Source organism: Tachypleus tridentatus, chromosome 13 (assembly GCF_004210375.1).
Source record: "Tachypleus tridentatus isolate NWPU-2018 chromosome 13, ASM421037v1, whole genome shotgun sequence".
Lineage (NCBI taxonomy): Eukaryota > Metazoa > Arthropoda > Merostomata > Xiphosura > Limulidae > Tachypleus > Tachypleus tridentatus.
Window position 1 is genome coordinate 226,671,126 of NC_134837.1, and position 23,122 is coordinate 226,694,247.

General features: G+C 35.4%; 1 protein-coding gene across 3 annotated transcripts in view; it reads left to right on the top strand.

The window, feature by feature from the left end:
- Positions 1 to 313: 313 nt before the first annotated feature.
- Positions 314 to 23,122, top strand: part of Rsph3 (Radial spoke head protein 3) — a 53,445-nt gene continuing 30,636 nt past the window's right edge. The window contains exons 1-3 of one of the 3 annotated variants that reach the window (XM_076479960.1): positions 314 to 467; positions 1,285 to 1,432; positions 1,920 to 2,007. In XM_076479960.1, the coding sequence (XP_076336075.1) occupies positions 1,314 to 1,432; positions 1,920 to 2,007 (207 nt within the window). In that variant the 5' untranslated portion in view covers positions 314 to 467; positions 1,285 to 1,313. Of the gene's footprint in view, positions 468 to 852; positions 1,075 to 1,284; positions 1,433 to 1,919; positions 2,008 to 23,122 lie in introns of those variants that run through there. The other 2 variants (XM_076479961.1, XM_076479962.1) reach the window with 2 other exon arrangements.

Here is a 23,122-nt window from a genome sequence, read left to right on the forward strand (position 1 = left end):
CCAACGAATAGTGTGATTGACCATAACTTTATAACGCCCCCACGGCTGAAAGGGCGAGCATATTCGGTGCGACTAGGATTCGAACCCGCGACCCTCAGATTATGAGTCGAACGCCTTAACTCCCCTGGCCATGTTAGGCCAACAATAAAGTGATGTATATGGTTGATCGACATTATTTAAAATTTGTACCAAAATAGCAAACATAATATATCTTGCAACTGGTTACTAGGAATCGTTTGTAATTTTATCACCACTGCTTTATAAGTATTTTTTAATAATTTATATTTAATCTTTTGAGCGGCAAAAGGTGTTCACATGGTGTACGTTGCCCTAACAACCGTTTGTAAGCAATGATGCGTTCTCTTAAATCTAGAAGTTTCTATTTTGTGAGACTCGTTTGAAGAGTTGATATACTTAAAAACTAATAAAAGATCAACGCTGAATTTTTTATCTGCCTGGGCTGAACAGTAATAACATTTCCTTAAGTTATTTAAAACTACCAGTTATAAATTTCAAATGAAATTTGTTTTGTAAATAACTTTGTGTTAAATTATGACATTGTAATTGTAAATGGTAGGGAATGAAATATTACATTTATCATCATAATAAGGCCATTTTCGATGAAATCTGGTCTTTAAGGTTAAATATATTTGCCAAACTTTAGCTGCAGTAAAAGAGTGAATAGTTTTAGGAAAGTTCTATTTATAGAATTCTAGGAACTTGATTGACGAATATGTTTAAAGTCGCACAATTAGTATTGTACCTTTAGTATGGCATAATTTTCAGTTACAGTCAGTACACTACTACAAAAAGAGTATTTAAATACTGGAAAATTGAAGAACTAGAATAATACCTGGTTTAAATCATTTAAGCAATAAATATAACAGTTTGGAGCTGTTTATTTTATTCTCCAGGAGCTGAGAGGAATAAGAGGAGTTTTATTTTGATATGCAATATCTTTAGAGTTTTAGAAAGTCTTCTGTTGGTTTGTACATTTGAGTATTGAAATGAGAAGGCTGGAAATATAAAGTTAATTATTAACTTAAGGACTCATTTTAACTCTGGGAAGAACAGGTGCATATTTTGTAGATGAGGGATAACCTTAAATAGGCTGAAGAGCCTTAGTTTAGATTTGTTTACCATGTTTGTTCTGTTGTGAACCAAGGTTGAAACTGATGTGTATTTGAAACATGTTTTTGAGGGATACATTTTTTTCTATGTGTGTGTTTACTTCATTATTAATGTTCTTTCTCACTGTCTCTGTTTTATATTGTCACTTTGCAGAATTTCTATTTACCTACATCGAATTCAGTATGGAAACAATCATACCATCAACATTTGGTGGTACATACCAATTCTCAAGCCCACCCAGACCCATTTACAAGCCCTTTTACTCCCCTAAAAAACCTTATAAGGAAAAAAAACATGAAAAGTAAGTTTTGTAATATTTTACTTTGAATTGTTCTAAACAAACAAATTAAGTTATACTCTAATGGTTTTAAATGATTTTTTTTTTAAGTAATTATTTTCAATTTGAGGTTATTATGAGTATCATGATAAAAAGTAGAGATAAAATAAAAACACTATAATCTGAGTGCTTTTGAAAGGTGGACCTTTCTTTTTCAATTGAAGTTTAACCCTGATGAAGAAAAGTCCACTTCCAAAAGTACTTGGGTTACAGGGCTTTTATTTCATGTCTGTCATTCTTGAACCTACATGTTTTGTTCAACATCATGAACTGTAAAAAAGTGTAAAGTTACAATGTTATATAATCAAATAACTCATTTATTTCTAAACAGTTAATATTTATAAATATTGGCTATAGAGTGTTTTTCAATTTTATGCCTTAAAAGCTGTCTGTTGTGATTAATTTTGAACTGCAAAAGTATATTTCAAAGAACTTTTTAATTTTCTCACAGTGAAGATGGAAAAATTCAATATGGAAATCTTATGTTTGATAGACGAGTGGTGCGTGGAAATACCTATGCACTTCAAAGATTGGCAAAGGTAAGAGACTTTCTATCAAAATGTAATTGTAAAAGTTGCCTAATTTTATGTTAAAGATATCTTAAGCATCTAATTGTGTTTATTACTATGTAGAAAATTATAGAAAAAAATTTGTATGATGTAGTTGGTAAGGTGATAAATGCAGTATGATTAATCGCTACTCATACAGTCAAAACATTTTTACTCTCAAACTCAATTTAAATTTAGTTGCTCTTGGTGTGTTAGAACATTATACTTATTTAATGATGACAACTCTATGTTGCCATCAATTACGTAACTTTTCTGGAAAGTATATCCAAAGTTTGTTCTAAATACTAACAGTTATTAGGAAAATATCAACTGATATTTAGCAGGAAATAAAAGAAACACTAATATTCACATATTACACATTCCTATGACATGATTATCATAATGTATTAGCTTTCTATCAGTAGGAGGGCAACACAACTTTTGTGCACAGTAATCCTTGTAGCACTAGCATATGATCATAAATTCTTTCTTTCCCTGGCACTTTTCATGTGCAGATGTTTTTGTTTTTTCCTTTGTTTTTTTGTTACTCTGATGCACTACTTTTCACTATTAAATGCTACTTTACTTTTGTCTTAATTGCTCTTTGGTTCTATTCACCTGATTTTTGATTTTTCTAACTGCAACATTTCTTTGTGTTACTTCAAACAATGATTAAAAATAAAATATAAACAAATAAATAATATCAAAATATAATCAGAGTTCCAGTCATTCCTCTTAAGGTATTTTTTCCAATTATATCAAAAGCAACCAGAGGCATATTATCTGTTTATGGAGCAGATGTTCAGTAGTTATCTCTGTAGTTCATTTATTAGAGCAATACATAGCATGTGACAGGTCTCGGACTTCATTCTGTGTTTGGATGTTCAGATTATGGTGGACTTTATAAAATTACCATTATCCTGTAGGGTTGTGTTGAGCCATGGTTTGACAACATATTTACTTGTTATGTTTTCAAACATGATATTACCATTATCATGCATCAGGTGGTTGGAACCTTTATGCCTACTTCTTCCCCAGTTCAAATCCCCATGTCATTCTATTTCATTGCCTTCTGTAGAGTCTACCTCACCTATGGATGACTTTGGCCAGCTCTTTTACATCAAACCTTTATGTTTGGCTCTTCTTTATCAGGTGAAGAAAATGTACGTTATCCTTTTCTGTTTGCTCATTGCTCAATTATGTAATTTTCTGTCTGTTTTACCTGATATTGTAATGTCTGTTGGATTGCATTACTTTGTGTACCTTCTTCTGTCCTACTTTCACATTGGTTATCATCCTTCTTGCCCTCTTTCTCATTGTTATTCCTTTGCTATATCTTTTGGTATTTCACTTTTTCTGTTCTTTGAATCTGTTTGAGGCTTTCCTCTTTCTCTTTATTGTTTCTTTCTTTCCTGCAATCTTCTGATTTTTATGTTATTTTTTTTACTCTTTTGCTATATCTATACCCTTCACCTATTCACTGAGGTTTTTCAACATGACCCCAATTGTTTTGATGAGTCTACCCGTACTTATATTTTTGCTTTGCTGGTGATCCTTGGATCCTGCAAGTTCTTTCTTCCGATCTGTTCCCCTCGATGTGGATTCCTGTACATGGTGAGGGGACCTCCTAGAGAAGGTTCTGTTTTTACAGTTTACCTCCTCTGGGATCTAAACATTCACCTGTGTGTTTGCCGTGTGTGGTAACCCATGAAGGGGAGGAGAGAATCCTGCTGGTTGAGGGGTCCAACTCCAACACACCACTGAATTGCTGTAAATGGGCAGTCTTGGGGTGGCCCCCCAGGATCACTCGGCTAGTCCATTTGGGCAAGGGTCAACTGAGTATCAGCATAGGACGTCCACAATGGATGTTGTGGACATTGTGTCTGACACTGGTGTTCGGGTAGTGCTCATGAAACCCTGGCGTCGCTGCATTGCCCTTCAGGCACTGTAGTACATCCCCTTGTAGGGCTCCATGGTGGATGGGGTCAGTGGGCACCAAAAAAATTTTCTATTCATTATGGATACTCCTAAAACGAAAAAAATAACACAACATGAAACCATTGAGAAAAATCCGGCTACTGGAAAATGACCACGCACTGATGAATCTGTACAGCCTAACTCACCACTTGAATCTGTCCCGCAATTCCTAATTTTGCATTCCTTAAGTGACAAACCTCTAGGGCAGATCTCCCCATTTTTTATTCAGAAGGGCTTAGAAGGGCTTGCTGGCTCCCCTAAATTGGTAAAAAAGCTACATTTGGGAGAGATCTTAGTGGAAACATCTTCATCACAGCATTCCAAACTCCTCCTGGCATCAAAGGCCTTGGGGGACATACCCATTGAAGTTACTCTTCATTCCACTTTGAATACTTCCAGAGGAGTCATAGTTGAAAGAGATTTAAGGACTGTCCCAGAATTGGAGATTTTCGCAGGCCTCACCATTCAAGGTGTCACAGCAATACGCCAAATCTTCACTCAATAAGATGGAATTCTGGAACCAACAGATGTTCTAATACTGACATTTACGTCCTCCCACCACAATAAAAGCAGGATATCTGAATTGTAAGGTGCGACCTTACATTCCAAATTCTGTACGATGTTTCCATTGTCAACGATTTGGTCATTCAAAACAATCTTGCCATGGTTCCTTGACCTGTGCCTGTTGTGGTGGTAAAGACCATAATGCTATCGAATGCCAACTTGAACCGCATTGTATAAACTGTAATGGTCTGCATCCTTCTTATTTTACCCTTTGCCCTAAATAGGTAGAAGAAAAAGAAGTACAACGTCTCAAGACAGTTAACAATCTCACGTACACAGAGGCTTGAAAATTATTACCTATTTCATCCAGAATTTATGCTGCTGTAACCCATTCTACTACTACAGTAGGAGTTCAAACAGACCTTACCCTATCCTCTACACAATCTTCACCAGCAAACCTTAATGAAACACTTCCCAAAATCAACACAGTTCATGAATCAGTGTCTCCTTCCATCTCATTCCTGACCACACCTTTCAGTCATTGCCGAACTTCACCGTCTTCAAGTTAAGATATTTCCATGAGGTCTCCCTCTCTTGATACCCCAAAAATTAAACAAACAACTCATCTGCACCCTCAATCATTTGTACATGTACCGATAAATTCAGTCCTGACCATTAGAGCTAGAGCAGGATCCATAGAGGGCGATAGACCCACATCCAATAAAGATAAAAAACGTGGTCGTAAGCAGAAGGACTCTCTACCATCTTACCCTCTGAAATAATTATATGTGGCCACACTAATCCAATGGAACTGTCGAGGTTTCCAATCAAATGTGACTGACATCAAAGATCTGATTCACTTTTATCATCCCATGTGTCTTTCTTTGCAGGAAACATTTTTACAGCCAACAAATACAGATACTATCTGCCACTATTCATTATACGGGAATGACAGGCTATGTGTAGGATAGGGACATGGGGGAGTTGCATTGCTGGTTGATCAGCATATGCCCACCTGGTCCCTGTCATTGACCACACCCTTGGAGGCTGTAGCCATCCGTGTTTCCTTGGGTTGTACCATCACTATTTGCTCTCCATATCTTACACCTGAAATACATTATAATCAATCAGACCTCAATACCCTCATTGAGCAACTGCCTACCCCCTTTTTAATCTTGGGAGATTTCAATGGGCATAATTCCCTCTGGGGTGGCTCCCGTATTGATATGTGAAGGCGCGCCATAGAGCATATGCTCCTGAACCACAACCTGGCTTTATTCAATACTATATATGCAAAAGCGGCTTGTTTGGGTTGAGAAAATATTATACGTAGAAGAGTGAACAACGTTTCGACCTTTTTCAGTCAATGTCAGGTTCACAAAGAAAGAAAGAGGTAACTGACCAGAAGCTGACTACATGTTTGGAAGGGGTTGTGCAACTGAGTGTTGGAATATAGAGGGAGGTATTAGATGTTTGAATATATAATTTTATTTTATTATATTTAATATAGGTATAAAGGCATTCCTTTATATTGGTTTATTTTGGGTTTAAGTTGTTGTATAAGTAAGGCTTCTTTAATTTTGCATTTATGTTTGTTTCTTTATTTAGTATTTGAGTATTTTCTATGGTTATGTTGTGTTTATTTGACTTGCAGTGTTTGAAAACGTGTGAAGGTGACTTTTTATGTTCTTTGAATCTGGTTTCCATTTTTCTACTTGTTTCTCCAATATAGAAGTCGTGGCAGTTATCACATTATATTTTATAAATAATGTTGGTGTGGTGTTTGTCAGTGTAGTTTTTACATAGTATAGACCTCAGTTTTGTGCCTGATTTTTGAATAAATTTGGTATTAACTGGAATGTCATATTTTGTTACTAGTTTTTGCCAAATGTTGGTTATTTGTCTGCTGATGTCGGGAATATATGGTATGCAGCAGTATATGGTTTCCTGATTTTTTGATTCGTGAGATATATTTACTTTTGTTGTTTGATTTTGCTTTCTGTCTAGGTGTGTGCGTATAATGTTTTCTACGGTTTGTGGAGGAAACTTATTGATGCTGGTGAAGTATTGTTTTATTTTGTCTAATTCGTCGTTAATTTTATCTGATGAGCATAGTTTTATGGCTGTGTTTATTTGGTTTCTTAGTATGTTGAGTTTTTGTTTTGTTTCATGTGCTGAGTCCCAAGGAATGTATAGTCCAGTATGGGTGATTTTTCGGTGGATTTCTGTTTTGAATTGTGTGTCGGCTCTTGTAATTTTGAAGTTAAGAAATGATATTTGATTGCTTTCTTCCTGTTCACATGTGAAGCTAATGTTATGATGTATAGAGTTAATGTGATTGAAAAAATTAAGTGTCTGTTCTGTGGATTTGAATCCTGCTACTGTGGCATCTACATATCTGTACCAGTATAGTAGTGGATGTAATGCTGTGTTAATTGCTTGTGTTTCAACTTGTGTCATAAAAATATTGGCTAGAACTGGTGATACTGGGTTGCCCATGCTCAGGCCATTTGTAGTTGTAGTTGTTGAACATTATCGTGGTGAATTCTATGAGGGTTGCTAATTGGTTGCTGGGAATGTCTATAGTTGGGTTAGGGTCTCAGATATAGAGTTTGTAGGCTATCTTGCAGGCTTCAGTGGTTGGAACTTCTGTAAAGAGGGATATAACATCGAAACTGGCCATTAAGGCTTTATGATTAAGTTGATTTAGATTAGACTTGAAATTAAAAGAATCTTTGATGAATGAGCTGGCTGATGTTACATATTTGGAGAATGCCCATGCTATGTATTTACCATGATTGTAATTAAACGATTCATATGTGGACATTATTGGTCGTAATGGACAATCTGGTTTATGAGGTTTGGGGATGCCGTATATTTGTGGTGTGTGTGAGTCGGTTTTACGTAGGTAGGAATAAAGTGTTTGTGAAATTGTGTTGGTTTTTTTCATTTTTAGTAGTAATTTGTTTAGTTGCATCTCGTGTGTCTTTGTTGGATTTGTGTGTATTTAAATTTGTTCGTGTCTGATAGGATGTTCTTTAATTTTTGGATGTATTCATTTGTGTTCATTATGACTATAGCGTTACCTTTATTTGCTTTTAGAATTTTTATGTTTTTGTCTTGTTTTAGGTTTTTAATGGAATTTTTGTAAGATTGTTTTTTAGCTTTCTGTTTTGTGAAATTATGTTGATGGTTTTGTGAAAAAATTCTTTGAAAAAATCGTTTAAGATGTTGTTTTTAGGTGTTTCTGGAAAATATAAATTTTTAATTTTACCTGGGAAGTTTGGCTGTTGGATGTCAATAAAATTATCTAAGTTGTCTTTTTTCTGTTGATTGTTTTTTGGTTGTTTTCTTGTTTTTGTTTTCTGTAGAAAGTATCACAAGTCTCCTGGCTAGATCTTCTAAACATGTTTTGATTTCTATGGCTGGAATGTACCTAGGTGCTATTGCGAAGTTGAGTCCTTTGTTAAGTAGATGTATCTCATCTGTGTTTAATTGTCGGTTGGATATGTTAATTATGAGGTTATTCAACGGTTTGTCATGTTGGTGCCGTTTCTGTTGTTTGCATCTTAGTTTTTCTAGTTTTTTGTTGTGGCAGATCTACTTGTCTCTGTCGTTCTTAGTATCGATTTGGTTTATGTTTCGTTGTATAAGTCCGTAAATCTCTGGTTTAATGCAGCATGCCAGTTGATTGTCCAGGTTCATTTTTTGTTTTTGTAAGTCATGTAGTTCTTTGTATTTTGTGTTCAACATGGCTTTAAGTAGTTTTTCCTGTAAATTTTGGATAATGTTTGTGTATTTATTAGAATTTTTTGAAAGTTTTACCTTTACAACTAACCTCTTTCTTTCTTTCTGAACTTGATGATGACTGAAGAAGGTCGAAACGTTGTTCGCTCTTCTACGTAAAATATTTTCTCAACCAAAACAAGCCGTGTTTGCAGACATATTTCTCTACAAGTGGGTTTTCTCAACATCACTGATTATTTATTCAATACTGGCTCTTACACATATTTTCATGCATCTAGTCAGTCATTTACAGATATAGATCTTTCTGTCTGTCCCCCTTTGCTACTCACTCACTTTTCCTGGGAGGTTGACATTAATCCACAAGGTAGTAATAATTTTCCCATCATCTTACGAGAGATTGGCCATGATCAGTACCACCCAACCCATGTACTTTGGTGGAAGTTGGTCCAGGCCAACTGGCCGTCTTTCACTACTCTCTTGGAACTTGATCCTGCCATCTTATGTAAATCATCCATAGATGGTGGTATAGCAACAGTAACCAACAGTATTATACAAGCTGCTACTCGATGCATCCCTGAAACCTCGACATGTTCCCTACGCCATCCCTGCCCTTGGTGGAATTCTACCTGTTCTATAACACGGAAAACTCAGAAGCATGCTTGCGATAAATTTCAAAGATACTCCATGCTCTCAAACTGCATTGCATTTCAGCAAGCCCTTGTACACGCTCAGCAAGTTTGACGTCAAAGTCAGAAGGAATCTTGGATTAAATACACCTCCAGCATTTCTTCAATCACCAGCACAAAAGTTATATGGGATAAGGTGCAGAGGGTGAGTGGAAGATATATTTCTGCCCCCCCTCTCTATCTTAATATCTGATGGCCATGAAGTTGCAGATGCACAGAGCATTGCCAATAGTCTTGGGGACTTCTTCTCTTGTGTATCTAGCTCTTCAAACTTATCCCCTTCCTTTTTGGCCATTAAAACACAGGTGGAGCATCTGCCTTTTTCCTTTTCAACTGACCATTCCTATGACTACAATCACCCTCTTACACTGATGGAACTTAAACTTGCACTTCATCGGTCTGGCAATAAATCAGTTGGACCTGATGATATACATTATGAAATGCTACGCCTCCTTTCTCCTAGCTGTCTTTTATCGGATATGGCAGGAAAATGTCTATCCAGATGCTTGGCGACAAGCTATCATACTCCCTATTCTGATACCTGGGAAGGATTCAATGATTCCTTTGAATTACCATCCCATTGCTTTGACAAGTTGTCTCAGTAAGATCGTGGAGAGGATAATCAATGCCCACCTCGTTTGGTTTCTTGAATCAAACCTCCTCTCACCTACTAATTGTGGGTTCAGTGGACAACACTCTACGATGGACCACTTAATTTGCCTTGAAACATCAATCAGATAAGCCTTTTTAAGGCGACAACATCTTGTTAGTTCTTTTTTTATTTAGTAAAAGCTTATGATACAACATGGAGATATGGCATCTTATGAGACCTTCACTTGTATGGATTGCATGGAAACTTGCCCCTTTTCATCCAGCAATACTTAATGAAGAACTGATTCCAAGTCCGTGTGGGCTCAACACTTTCTCATTTTTTCCCACAGGATCTTGGAGTCCCCATGGCTGTATTCTGAGTGTCACACTTTTCATTATAAAGATTAATGCCATCACTGAACAGCTACCCCCTACAGTTGCAAACTGTCTTTTTGTTGATGACTTTCACATCACATGTCAGTCATCAAACATGAGGTTTATTGAACGGCAGCTACAATCTGCAATCAATCAAATACTGAAGTGGACCACGGTAAATGGTTTTAAACTTTTACTCTCTAAAACTGTTTTTATACATTTCTGCTGCAAACGGGGAATTCACCCAGATCCAGAACTTCGTCTTGATGATATTGTACTTCCTGTTGTCCCTGAGGCAAAGTTCTTAGGTCTCATATTTGATTGTAAATTAAATTTTATATTGCACATCAGGCAACTGCATATCAAATGTCTAAAAGCAGATTGATTGGGGAGCAGATTTATACTCCATGCTCAAAATTTATCGTGCCCTCGTCTGATCCAAACTTGACTATGGGTTTGTGGTCTATGGTTCTTCCAGAACCTCAGCACTGGAAATGTTGGATTATGTCCATCATCAGAGGCTTCGGCTTTGCATTGAAGCTTTTCGTACTTCTCCCATGCAAAGTCTGTATGTGGAATCTCATGAACCCCCTCAATATATTCACCGTTTGCAACTGTCTCTAATGTATGCTTCTAGACTTCAATCCTTACCACAGCATCCTACCCAGAGTTGTGTTTTCCAACCACAATGGACCACACTTTTTAATAACAGAAAATCTGCCATTGCTCCTTTTAGTCTCCATATCCAGGTGCAATTAGAAGATTTGGATTTATCCTTGAATAACATTGCAGTTTCTTCAAATCAGCCTATTCCACCATGGCAAATCACTGTCCCTAATTGTAACCTATCTTTGAGTCATCTGAGGAAAGCAGTTACACCCGATTGGAAATATCTCTCTTTCTTTGCTGAACATCTTTCATATGATCCATCCATTCCCATATATACAGATGGTTCCAAATCGGGTGACTCAGTGGGCTCAGCCATGGTTTGTGACAGTTTGATTGTGGCACACAGACTTCCCCCTATAGTTTCTGTTTTCACTGCTGAATTGTATGCCATCTCTCTTGCCCTAATTCATATTGAAGTAATGCAGTATACAAATTGTACAATATATACAGACTCACTCAGCTGTCTATTGGCCCTGGAATCATTCCATAATAATCACCACCCTCTTCTCATCAATATTGAAAACAAACTGGCCCATTTTTCTCTCTCATCTGCCTTCGTCCAATTCTTTTGGATACCAGGTCGTGTTGGTATTTGTGGGAATGAGCTGGCCAACAGAGCAGCAAAGTCTGTCTGTTCTAGATCTGTCATCCCAGTACCCATTCCATACATGGACTATGGTCCAGTTATCAAATCCAGACTGTACACCAGATGGCAGGCAACCTGGAATGAGCAACACAATAACAAGCTTTTTCAAATCAAACCTCCTCTAGGTTTTTGGCCCTCTTTCTTCTGTAAGGATCAAAGAAAGGAGGTTGTTTTGGCAAGGCTACACATTGGTCACAGTTTTTTAACCCACCACTTCCTTTTATCTGGAACTGCTGCACCAATGTGTTGTCTATGTGGCATTCAGATCACAATCATCCACATTTTATTATCATGGCATCGTTACAACCTAGAACGACGACACCATTTTAAAGATATTTGTAAGGCGGATTTGTCCTTTACTTTGGCCTATGTTATAGGTGATACTGCCCATCTCACTCATGTTTTTACATTTTTAAGAGGCATTGGTCTTTTACACTTAATTTAAGGTTTTTTTATTGGACTATATAGTGTTTTAGCATGATTTCTTTTACACATTTTAATGTTTTAACACAATTTTTTTTACACATTTCAATTTTTATTTTGACTTAAACCCAGGACTGGAAAGGCCAACTTTAGGTGACTGTCAGCAAGGGTGACAGATAGTCTTGTAGCTTTGTGCCAATAAACATTGAATACCTACCTACCTTTTGATCTGTTTCTAGTTTTTGTAGTCCACCTCTTTTTTTTTCTCCTCATCCTCTCACCTATCCTCTTCCTTCCAATCTTCTGCATCTTCAACATCTTTCTAATATTTTTTTAATTTGACTGTACAGGATGGGCTCAACTATCTCCTTTGCATCTCTATGCCATCTAGATAGTGGTATTGAAGGCTATTAACAGTCCTTCTCTTCCTCTATGTGTATTCAACCCTTCTCTCTCCTGTCCTTCTATTATCTTCTATACTCATTGGGAACTGAACAGACTTTTCTGCTGGTTTGTACTATGCATTACTACTTTGCTGTTACTTCTCACTTTTGGGGTTTCAATCTCCTACTTTACATTCCCTAGGATTTCCTTTTCTTCTGGAAAAACATTCCTTTGGATTTCATTAGTATGGTTTATTACATTCTTGATTTGGTCTTCTTTTTGTTGCTCACTGATGACCCATACTTCATTCCATCAGATTTATCTCCTCTTATATTCTTTTGCTGCTTGTTTCCATTTGCCACTGAACAAAACCATCTCAGCTGGCATGTGGACTACCTTGCATAACTTCATTTCTCACTATTTATAATGCAATTGTGTAGACTCCATGGGGTCAGTGCCTATTTCTGTTCAATATCTACACTCTCTTCACTGTCTTTAGATGGGTGTATATATTTTTCTTTGTTTCTGATATTTGCTTCTCATAACCTATCATGAAAAAACCAGCAGTAGGGATCCTCTGCCTGCTTTCTTGGCTTTTCAAAATAAGTTTAGGTAGTTACCCATTGCACTGTCTCAAATAAAATACCTATCTTGCAAGGGACTCACAGGGTCCAAATGTACCTCTGTGTCTTCATACTGTGAATTATCTTTCTTTGAGTGAAGCATGAAAGTCCTTTACTACTTGGCAGTTCCAAGCTGCTGGGGTGTTTTATGATGGAGAACCCTTACTAATTGGGACAGGATAGCTGGAGGCTGAACAGAAGGTGCCAATTCAGTGGGAAGTGGTTACACTTTCATTTAGCACAGGTTACCCCACATATACTTCTACTAATAACATGCCAGTGTTCTCATCTTACTACTGCTTAGATTTCAGTTCCCAAGTAATCTGGTGTTGGATAGGTGTAGTCATAGGAAAAATAGGATTATGGGTTGTATGTACAGAAGTAATAAATATAAATATAAAGAGGTTATAATTTCATTGTATAAATCACTGGTTAGATCACATTTAGAATATTGTGTTTAGACTTGGGCTCCTTTCCTTAGGAAGAACATTACATTGTTGAAAAGGGTTTAGAGAAGGGTTACTAGAATGTTGCTTGGGATGGAGAGGTCATTATATTAGGAGAGTTTGAAATCTTTCAAATTCTTTTCTCTTGAGGAAAGAAAAGTTAGATGAGATATGATTGGGTTATTTAAGGTTGTCAGAGAATTGATAGTGTTGAAGCATATTTTTCCATATTTAAGAGTGAAAATAGTAGTACTAAGGGATACAAATTTAAATTTTGGCAAAGAAGGAGTTGCCTACAGCTAAGACAATTTTATTTTTGTTACAAGGTGGTTGACTTCTGATGTTGTGAAGGCAATAAATTTAAGTGAGTTCAAGGGAGAGCTTGATAAGTATATTATTAATAAGATTTTTTGTAAATAGTTTTTTTTTTTAGTTTAGAGGATAGAAAGCTAAGATGGACAGTACATTTCATCTTGTTCTAAAACATTGTTATGGTATGTTTGTTATGTTAACTTAAACCCTCCCCCCTCTTATCACCACCCATTTGTTGGTTTGGTGTTGCATCAAAGTAGGATCTGCCAACAGAAGTCCTATGTCGTATTGCTACTTGGATATTGGTTCCCAGGTGGTCTGGTTTTAGATTGGTGTAGAACCAGCCAGCATAAGCCAACAATCCTACTACCACTTGGATGTAAGCTGCCAGGTGGTCTGGTGTTGGATCTGCATCAACCAACCTCTATAAGTTCTCACATGTGTGGTTGGTAGAGATGTTTTTTCTACCATGGACTAGATAACAAATTCTCGACACCACTTGATTTAGGACTGGAGAAAATCCAACACATTTCATTCCCCCTTCGTACTGTTGCCCAGATGTCTGGTTCCCAGGTGGCCTGTTGTTGGTTTAGTATTTGGTCTGCACATATGTTATGACTGGGCTGTGGGAACAGAAGTTACTTTCCCTTCTAGTTTTTAGTCATGAGGTGAAAATGGTTGGGATCCTCCTCCTACTGCAAACAAGAAGATACATTTCTGATGTTAAGAGGTTTAGGATTGGAATTGACCTATTGTTTACCTGTAGTTGCATACAGATTGTGCCTTCTTCATACAGCTGGTGTTGATTCAAGAGTCTGACAGTAGAGTTGTGGTAAGGCATATCAATAGTATGTATTCTGTGCAATTCTCCCACAGCTGGTGTTGGTTTAAGAAGGTAATGGTAGAGTTGAGATAAACATGTACTAACTGTGCTCTCCTTCTGTAGCCAGCATCAGTGAAGTAAGTCTAATGTTAGAATTGAGGTGAGCACTAGATATGGTCTGAACATATCCCAACAATGCTACACATTTGGCTCTCTGATATGTTGCGTGCGAGTTCTTGTGGGGTTCTAGTTTTCTGTGTTAAGAGGTGTGTATTGCTTTACAAATGAATATTTTCCATACCTGGTAGACTCGTACCTCTTCACACACACTCCCACCCTTTCTCCCCACTTCTGGTGCAATGTACCATTTCTTTCCTGATCATAGAATGAAGATCATGAGAGCATAAACATAGAGTGAGCCAGTGTGCAGGGAAGTTTTGTTGCCCTCATATTGATGGAGGACTTATGTCATTATGCAGTAGTGCAAGTCACAAGAAATAGCATGAGCTTGGTTAGAATTTGCCTAAAGGCTGGAGGCATACAATTCTCCAAGCAGACGTATGGGAAAGATAGCTATTTGTGTGAGAGGTGAGTATCTATCAGAGATGTATTTTCAGGTATGGAAAATATTAACACCAGACAGTTCCAGTTAGTTTCGTCAGCCAGATGGGTCTTGTCTTTGCCTTGAGATGCAGATATGAAATTATTCCTTTCTGCACCTACTTATTGTAGTAAGTACTTTTCACATACTGTTTGGCCTAATGCATTACCTTAGTGACAATATACATTCATGCATTTTTACTGCCCAAGGCTAAGCGATTTTTATATTTACTCACCTATGTGACACAATTCTTCACCACACTGGAGAAATGTTTCAGGTAGTACCTTTTGTATTGGCACTGTCTTCTACTGGACAAAGAGTGTTCCCTGCATGAGATGGATGCAATTTCCCACCTAGTGATGCCCCACTAGGTCCTCCCTATGTAAATGTTTGACATGCTCAATGATTGTTTTGTATTTGATGGTATATCATCAAATAGGAGCTCATATTTCATAATTTCTATACCTGCACTTGTTTTTCAGTTATCTTTTCAGTGTGGTGTTTTAGCTATCAGTTCTGTGAATAGATGAATAAAATTTCTGAAGTTATCATTTTTGTTACTTTAGAATGTATTTCAGATAAATACTTACCTATCCACAGAACCTACTCAATTTGATATGTTTTTTGTGCTTTGTCAAGAATGAGCTTTTGTTAAGGTGTAAGTATGTATGTGGCTTTCTGTTGGTGGAGAGCTAGTCTAATGTTGATTGCATCATAGACTATAGACTGGTGCAGTACATGCTAGTACATGCAGGGATGGGTGTTTCTATCAAGGACGACATATGTGTAAACATTTTTGGCAGTGGTGCAGGGTAATAGTTGTTAGTTTTATGGCAAAGTGCATATTTTATGTGAAATACATTTTCAAGTAAACAAAATGTTAACTTTAGATACTAGGATATACACTGATTAGCATATACTATTTGTGCCACTCTGTTGAATATTTTAAATACACTTGCATGCATACATACATACATACATATATATGGTACCAAATAATCTAATAACTCTAATGCAACCAGGAAAATTATTAAATAGCATTATTTAAGGTCTTGACCAAAAAATATATTTACCTAAAAACTTATGTAACTGAAATAGTATTTTTCTTTTTCTCTCAGTTATGCTGAATTCAGATTAGCAAGTGAAGCTAGTCTATAAAGAAAAGGGATATTAAATAATTATGTATAAAAACTGGTAAGTGTATTTGCATGACAAAATGATTTTAATTTTAGTTTGGGTCTGGATCCCCTCACTGTCTTCATCTTCAAAATATGTTTGCTTTCCAATTATATACACATATACTTACACACACACGTATGCACTGCAGTGTAAATATCATAGTTGAGTTAATGAAAAATTCCAATAGCAGAGTTTCAAGAGTTTTCTTCTTACTTCACTACATTGAAACATACCTCTTACATAAAAGGAAATTTTTTTAGTTTATATTTTTATAGGAGAAAAATGTTGCTGTTTGTGTTTATCCCTTAAACTGTTAAAATTAAGTAATTGAAGCAAAGGAAGTTAAAATTCCAAAATTTAGAAACTTACTATAAATACCAAAGTGTTGTGTTTTGTATGTAATTTTGATTAAATTGTGAAATATTATTCAATACTAATTGGTAATTCATATAAACAAGATTATTTTACTAACTAAATTTCACTTATGACATTAATAATCATTTTTTTATTCTACTAAGCTTTCATACTGTGCTTGTACAAAGGGGTTTTGATAGGAGTTCTACCTTAGCAGTTCAGGTATTGATCAGAAAACACAGTCCAGTACCCTGTGGCCCAGGGTTCAAAATTTTCATGTTGCATCCACAAATAATCAAACTAATACAGACATAAAATGATGAGAAACAAAATTATTGAAACTTGGTTACAGCCTGGACTTGTGAGTGCAACCAGAATAATGCATCTGGTCATGTCCAATGGAGCAGTGCTTATTACTTCTACTCTGCTTCTTGGCCAATGTACTCTTTTTTTGAATTTTTGCCACTGTCTTAGCCATTCCTAAATGAACAGTTAATAAATGATTAATAAAGTGAGTCAGAATGGTAGCCTTGAATTTTCCTAGGATATACAGTTCTTAATTTTCACCAACATTGTAAAATATACTGTTATTCTGCATAATGAACAATAGATTGTTTTTTGCTTTGCTTTAATTTTAACAGAAGTTTCTTTCCCTTATAAAGACCAATTTGCTGTACTTTTTAATATGGGATCTAAAACAGGATCTGCAGACTGGAAAGATCTCACATGGGCTGATTCATCTAACACTAAAGCAGACTGTGTTGGAATATTCTTTTATCAAGAACTACTTGAGAAGGAACATCTTTAACAAATACTCCAATTCCTGGTACTAAATCTTTTGTAACAAGGAATCTGGAACTGCATTAATTTTACTTGCTCAATGAATGATTTGAAAATCAAAATTATAGTCTTAATATTCTCAGCATTATTTATCTAGTTGCATTTATATAGAGAAGTAACCAAGTTAAAGGACTATGGTTTACAGTTACGACAGAAAGTGTTTGTACCCTTGCATCATGAATAGTTTTTTTCTCATAACTTAAAAATTATCATGATTAGGATAATGAAAGTATAGTATGTTATAAATATTATAACAACGCACATTTACATAAATTTTTATGTAAATTGAACAACAAATAAACTGTTTGTAAACAAATAACCAAACGTAGGAGGAGCAGAAAGTGTTCGTGCATCTACTTTAATGGTCAGTTGTGCAGCCTTTCAGGTGAATTACTTGTTGCAGTCTCTCCTCATAGCCCTCCATGATCGTTTGACAGTACTCGACTGGTATTTTCTTCCATTCTTCTTTACAGAAGGCCTCTAAATTTTGCAAGTTTTTCAGATGATGCTGATGAACCCTGGTTTTCAACTCATGGCAAATGTTGTCAATTGGGTTGAGATTGGGTGACTGTGTTGGCCACTCCAGAACACTTTATGGTTCCTCTCCAACCAGGATTGCACATATTTCAATGTGTGCTTAGGGTCATTGTTGTGCTGGAAGATCCAACGACACCCAAGCCACAAGTTCCGAGCATCATTCTTGATATAAGTGCCTAATATATAAACATACTCTTCTTTTTTCATGATTCTGTTGAGGCGGTGAAGGCTGCCTGCACCAGAAGAGCTGAAGGAACTCCATAGCATGATTGAGCCACCTCCATGTTTAACTGTAAGGACGGTGTTCTTTGGAAGATTTTGTTCCCCCTTCTTATGGAAAATATAGTGAACATCATTGTGGCCGAAAGCTCGATTTTAGTGTTGTCTGACTAAAGAATACTCTTCAAATAGGTGAAGGGTTTATCTACATGCTTTCTTGCACATCTCAATCGTGCTTCTAAATGAACAGGCTTTAAATATGGAATTGTACGAGGATGGCATGCTTTGAACCCAGAAGAGTGTAACATGTTCGTAACTGTAGAGGTGCTTACTTCAATCCCAGTTTCCCTTACCAGTTTCTGTATGTCATTATGTGTTAAATGGGGGTTCCTTCTAACTTCTCTGAGAACCTTCTTATTGGTTCTTTCTGGAATTTTGGTGGGGCATCTGGAACAAGGGAGGTTAGCAGTTGATTTTGTAAGCTTAAACTTGGCAATTATGCTTTGAACAGTAGATTTCGGCACATTAGGTTGTTTAGCAATAAGGGAAAGAGACACATAAGACTTGTATTTTACAATAATTCAGTTTTTTAAATCACTGGACAGTTGTTTCCTGTTTGCCATTATGACCAAGCAGATAATGACGGAGATGGCACTAAATTGCCGGAAGTAAATTTTTTGCTGGCTAAATTCCAATAATTATGAACCTAGTGTCTAGTTCTGGGATGGTATAATGTAGTTTATTCACCAAACTAAACAAAATTTTATGGGAATGTTAGTTTTTCACACGTTCTGAAATGTACAAACACTTTCTGTTCCTCCTATTTTTGGTTATTGTTTATAAACAGTTTATTTGTCGTTTAATTTAGATAAAAATTTATGTAGATGTGTGTCAGTGTAATATTTATAATATACCCTACTTCTATTAGCCTAATCGTGATACTTTTTAAGTTATGAGCAAAAAACCACTTGGGACGCATGGGTATGAACACTTTCTGTCGTAACTGTATATACATAGCAAAAGGATAACCATTACCAAAATCAAAACATTACATTATCTGCATAGTATCTAAATTATTGCCAGACATTCTTTCTTTAAGGCAGACTATTCTAAAACATACTTACCAACTTCTGACTTTATAGCTATTTTAAATTTACATGGTTTCCACTCTTTATGTATCTAAGCAATGAGAATGCTTGCTCCAGTCTTTTATACCTTAATCAAACCCCTTACACAAACTCTAATTTATACATTTCTCCACCAACTTCAATTTGTCCCACTAGGTACTGTATATTAAGCACCTATATCCAATAATGTTATGGTTTTTAATGTCAAAGCATTCAAAATGGGTTTCTATCAATAGGAGTGTTCTAATTACATACTATTTACATTGTGTATTTGAATGCTGTTGGCATTTCTATGGTTGTCTTTTCATTTATATTTATACATTACATAACCAAAACAAAATGAACAAAGTTACTTAAGTGTTTAAATTCCCAAGTTAATGTTTTTACAACAGAAATCAATGAGGTCATTTATCAGTGGAAATGGAATATTTATCATAAGTTGTGTATTAAGAGTAATTTAAGTCTTCATTCAAAAGAAATCTGTCAGATCCTATTTTTTAACCTGGGTATTTGATGGTCTTGCTATTTTTATGATGGCTTTATATAAGGAATCTTTATCCACTATTTTTGGGTATTCTAGATATCAGAAGGTTTTTAAACCCACAGTTCTGTCAGGTCTACTAAAATTATTTTATGTACTTTGGCCCAACTGACCTTTCCAATTACCAAATTGGGATTTTGCTGTTGTTTTACACGTGTTGTATCATCTTCGTTTTGAGCCCTTAGACCCTTCTTTGTTTCATCTTTCATTTAAATTATATTTTTTATTGATGTTAGCGTTATTTAAAACCTTGACCAAAAAATATATTAACCTAAAAACTGAAGCAACTGAAATAGTATTTTTCTTTTTCTCTCAGTTACACTGGAAATATATTTTTAGTTTAGGAAAATGTTAAATTTTGGTCCTGGACAGTTATTTTATTTAAAATTTGACATTCATAAAAAAAAAAACAAGTGTGTTTTTGTGTTGTTTTCATTTAAAATGAACAATACGGGGTTTACTGAAGGTTTTGTGCCATTTTATATCAACTATTGTGAAACTGTATTTTGCACACTTTATTCAGACAGTATGTAAAGAGAAAAAGAAATTGGCTTATTTGTAAATATCTTTATATTATTGTAAATTACAAGTTTTGTTGGTTTTATCAGCAGAGATTTTAATACCTTAGTGACAGTTGAGGGGCAGGATTACAAAATCTCATGACAACTGCACGAGCTGGTGAAATGTTGTATATAGGATTTTAAATAAATCTAAATTTATTCACTTAAAGCTTTTCAGTCTTCAATCACTTATTTACATATGTGTAATCCCCTGTTAAAAGTAACATTTATCCGACCTTTGATATTTCTATAAAATTCAGTACAATATATCATCATCATTTCTGGTCCCAAATTGGCTTAAGAAAATTTTTATGCATATTATTTCTCTGTAAAAATACTGCATTTCATATAGCTAAACCATAGAAAAGCCTTTTCAAGTAAATCATCTGGAATTTGTATTAACAAATCACATAATGAAAATCTATGTTTTTTTGTTATTACATCTATCTAATCACTGTCTTGAAATGGTATCACTACCATGAGAAATTTAAGGTTCATATTTATTGTTAACACATTTTTGAAATAATATTCCTGTGGTTCATTAGAAGAAAATAACTTTTTAAGACAATACTGAGAATTTAAGTTACATCTACATTGTCTACAGTAAAAGTGTCTTGCAGTCACACAGCTTACATTTTGGAATAATTTTTGCCTCATGTTTAAATAATTCATTTTGTTCACTTTATTTTCAAATATGACATGCTACAAGAGAATTTAATATCAAAAGATGAACTAACCAATAAATTGGTTGGCAGTTGTGATATTCCACAAGTTGTTCATGACCAGCTTACACCAGACTTACAACAGTAGACCACTCAGACAACTACAACCTTGACAATGAAATTACACTCATTGTTATACCTTACTGAAGTGTTAATACATAACTTCTCACCCTCAAGTTACATCACAGGCTTAACTTATTCCCACCTTCTAAGATATATTGGTTTAGAAACAAAATCTTGTGTACCTCCCATTCTTTTTAAAACCACTGCCTTACTCTCTAGTACATTAGGCTTGTGCCATACTAGAGAATGTGTGATAAGCTGATGAGTGTTATAGATAACTAACTCATGTAATTGATGGTGAAAGGTGTGTAAAATGTCAAATAATGTAAATAAATGAATAATGATGATGTTTGAGCATCCAAAGGAAACCAAAACTGTACATGATATTTGAAGTAAAGCCTGATTAGTTATTTGGATAGTTACCTCTTTGGATTTCTGTTGAATACTCCTAAAAATACATATTATAATTATAGTAACTTTAATACTAGCAAATAATTACTGCTTTAATGGCTTGAGGTATTTATATTCCATTATGCCAAGATTACCTTCTTCAGTCATGCCAATGAGTGGATTCCTACCTATATTAAACATGGGATCCAAATTATGATAACTCATGTGCAAGGTACTGCATCTGAGTTATCATAATTTGGATTCTGTGATTACACAAAATAAAAGGAAGACACAATTCTCAGGTGGATATTCAACTTCTTTACAGATTGAACATCAAGCATTAAAGTAAACAGCATCATTTCACAATCTTTCAGTGTCACAGCAGGAGTCCCACAAGGCTCCATCTTCTACACACTTCTACGTACTCTCTTTGTTAGTAACATCTCCTTCCTGAACTTAACATACACATTCTTCTCTGAATATGTAGATGATATATCTGTTTGGAGTACTTTGCAAAACCCCCTTATAGCTGCCAGTAGAGTTTAAAAATTTCTAGATTTTATTATTAGTTGGTGTTGTGATTGGATAGTAATTCTAAACTGAATTAAACAACAGGAATTATTTTTCAGTGTGGTCTCAACAAACAGTTAAAAAAGTCTCAAAAAATAAAAATCAAGTAAAGCAATAAAGAAATAAAAATATGCCCCTCAGCCAAGTTTCTGGGTATAACCTTTGACAGCTATCTTGTGTGGGCTGATCAGTAAATAAGTTGCACGTTTAAGTGTTATTACAGGAAGAAATAAAAGTTGCAAACCAAAAACACGTATACAGATCTATTCATCCTTTAATAGAATACGAGTGTCAAATAACCTTCAACATGTCAAGCAGAATTAAAAATAAGTTATAGTTACAACAGAACAGAGTTCTCCAATTAGCACTAATTCTTCCAAAATTTACCCTAACAAACTATTCACATAAAATGTGTAACATTGAAACAATAACTTAAATACTAACCTCCCTCACACTTAAATATTATAAGAAAGCAGAAAAAAGAAGTCTCATAACTGCCACTCTCCACACAATGATGAGTGCATCATACAAAACGCTATCCCTGTACAATGAATGACTTACCATGAAAGAAATCTGAATGTACTTAACAAACATTACTAACCCATTTATGTGTTTTCATTTTAAGCTCTGAGCATAGGACAGGTAGACTACTTGGCACTTTTCCTGTGAAAGTTGGTTTTTGGGGTGCACTCTAATTTTCTGGCACTCTTGGATCCTTTCATCCCAGCCAGGGCATTGGACTTATAAATCTCAGCTTCCAGGTGGCCCTGTTAAAAGGTCATTTGATGGGATATATTTTGTTCAAATACTATCATCTTGCTTCTTCTCATCTTCTCGTCAATGCCTCAACATTAAAGCCATCATCATCACCATTGACTCCACTAACCTTTGTGTTCTCTCTGCCTCTACATCCACTGGACATTTGTGAAATTCCTTGATTAACACACATTAACAATCACTGAAACTGTAATCACTAAATTCCTTGACCTTCTCACAACATCTACACATGTGGGGAGAATGAGGATAATATTATCCTCATACACCCCACTTTTGGAAAGTGAAAAACCGTTCCTCCAGAAACTAAGTACCTGCCATGAAATTTTGTTTTTGTTTTGTTCTTTTATAGTTAAAAGTCATTTGCAAAAAATATCTCCAACTCACTAACTGATCTGTGTAATTCTGAAATATCTTCATGTT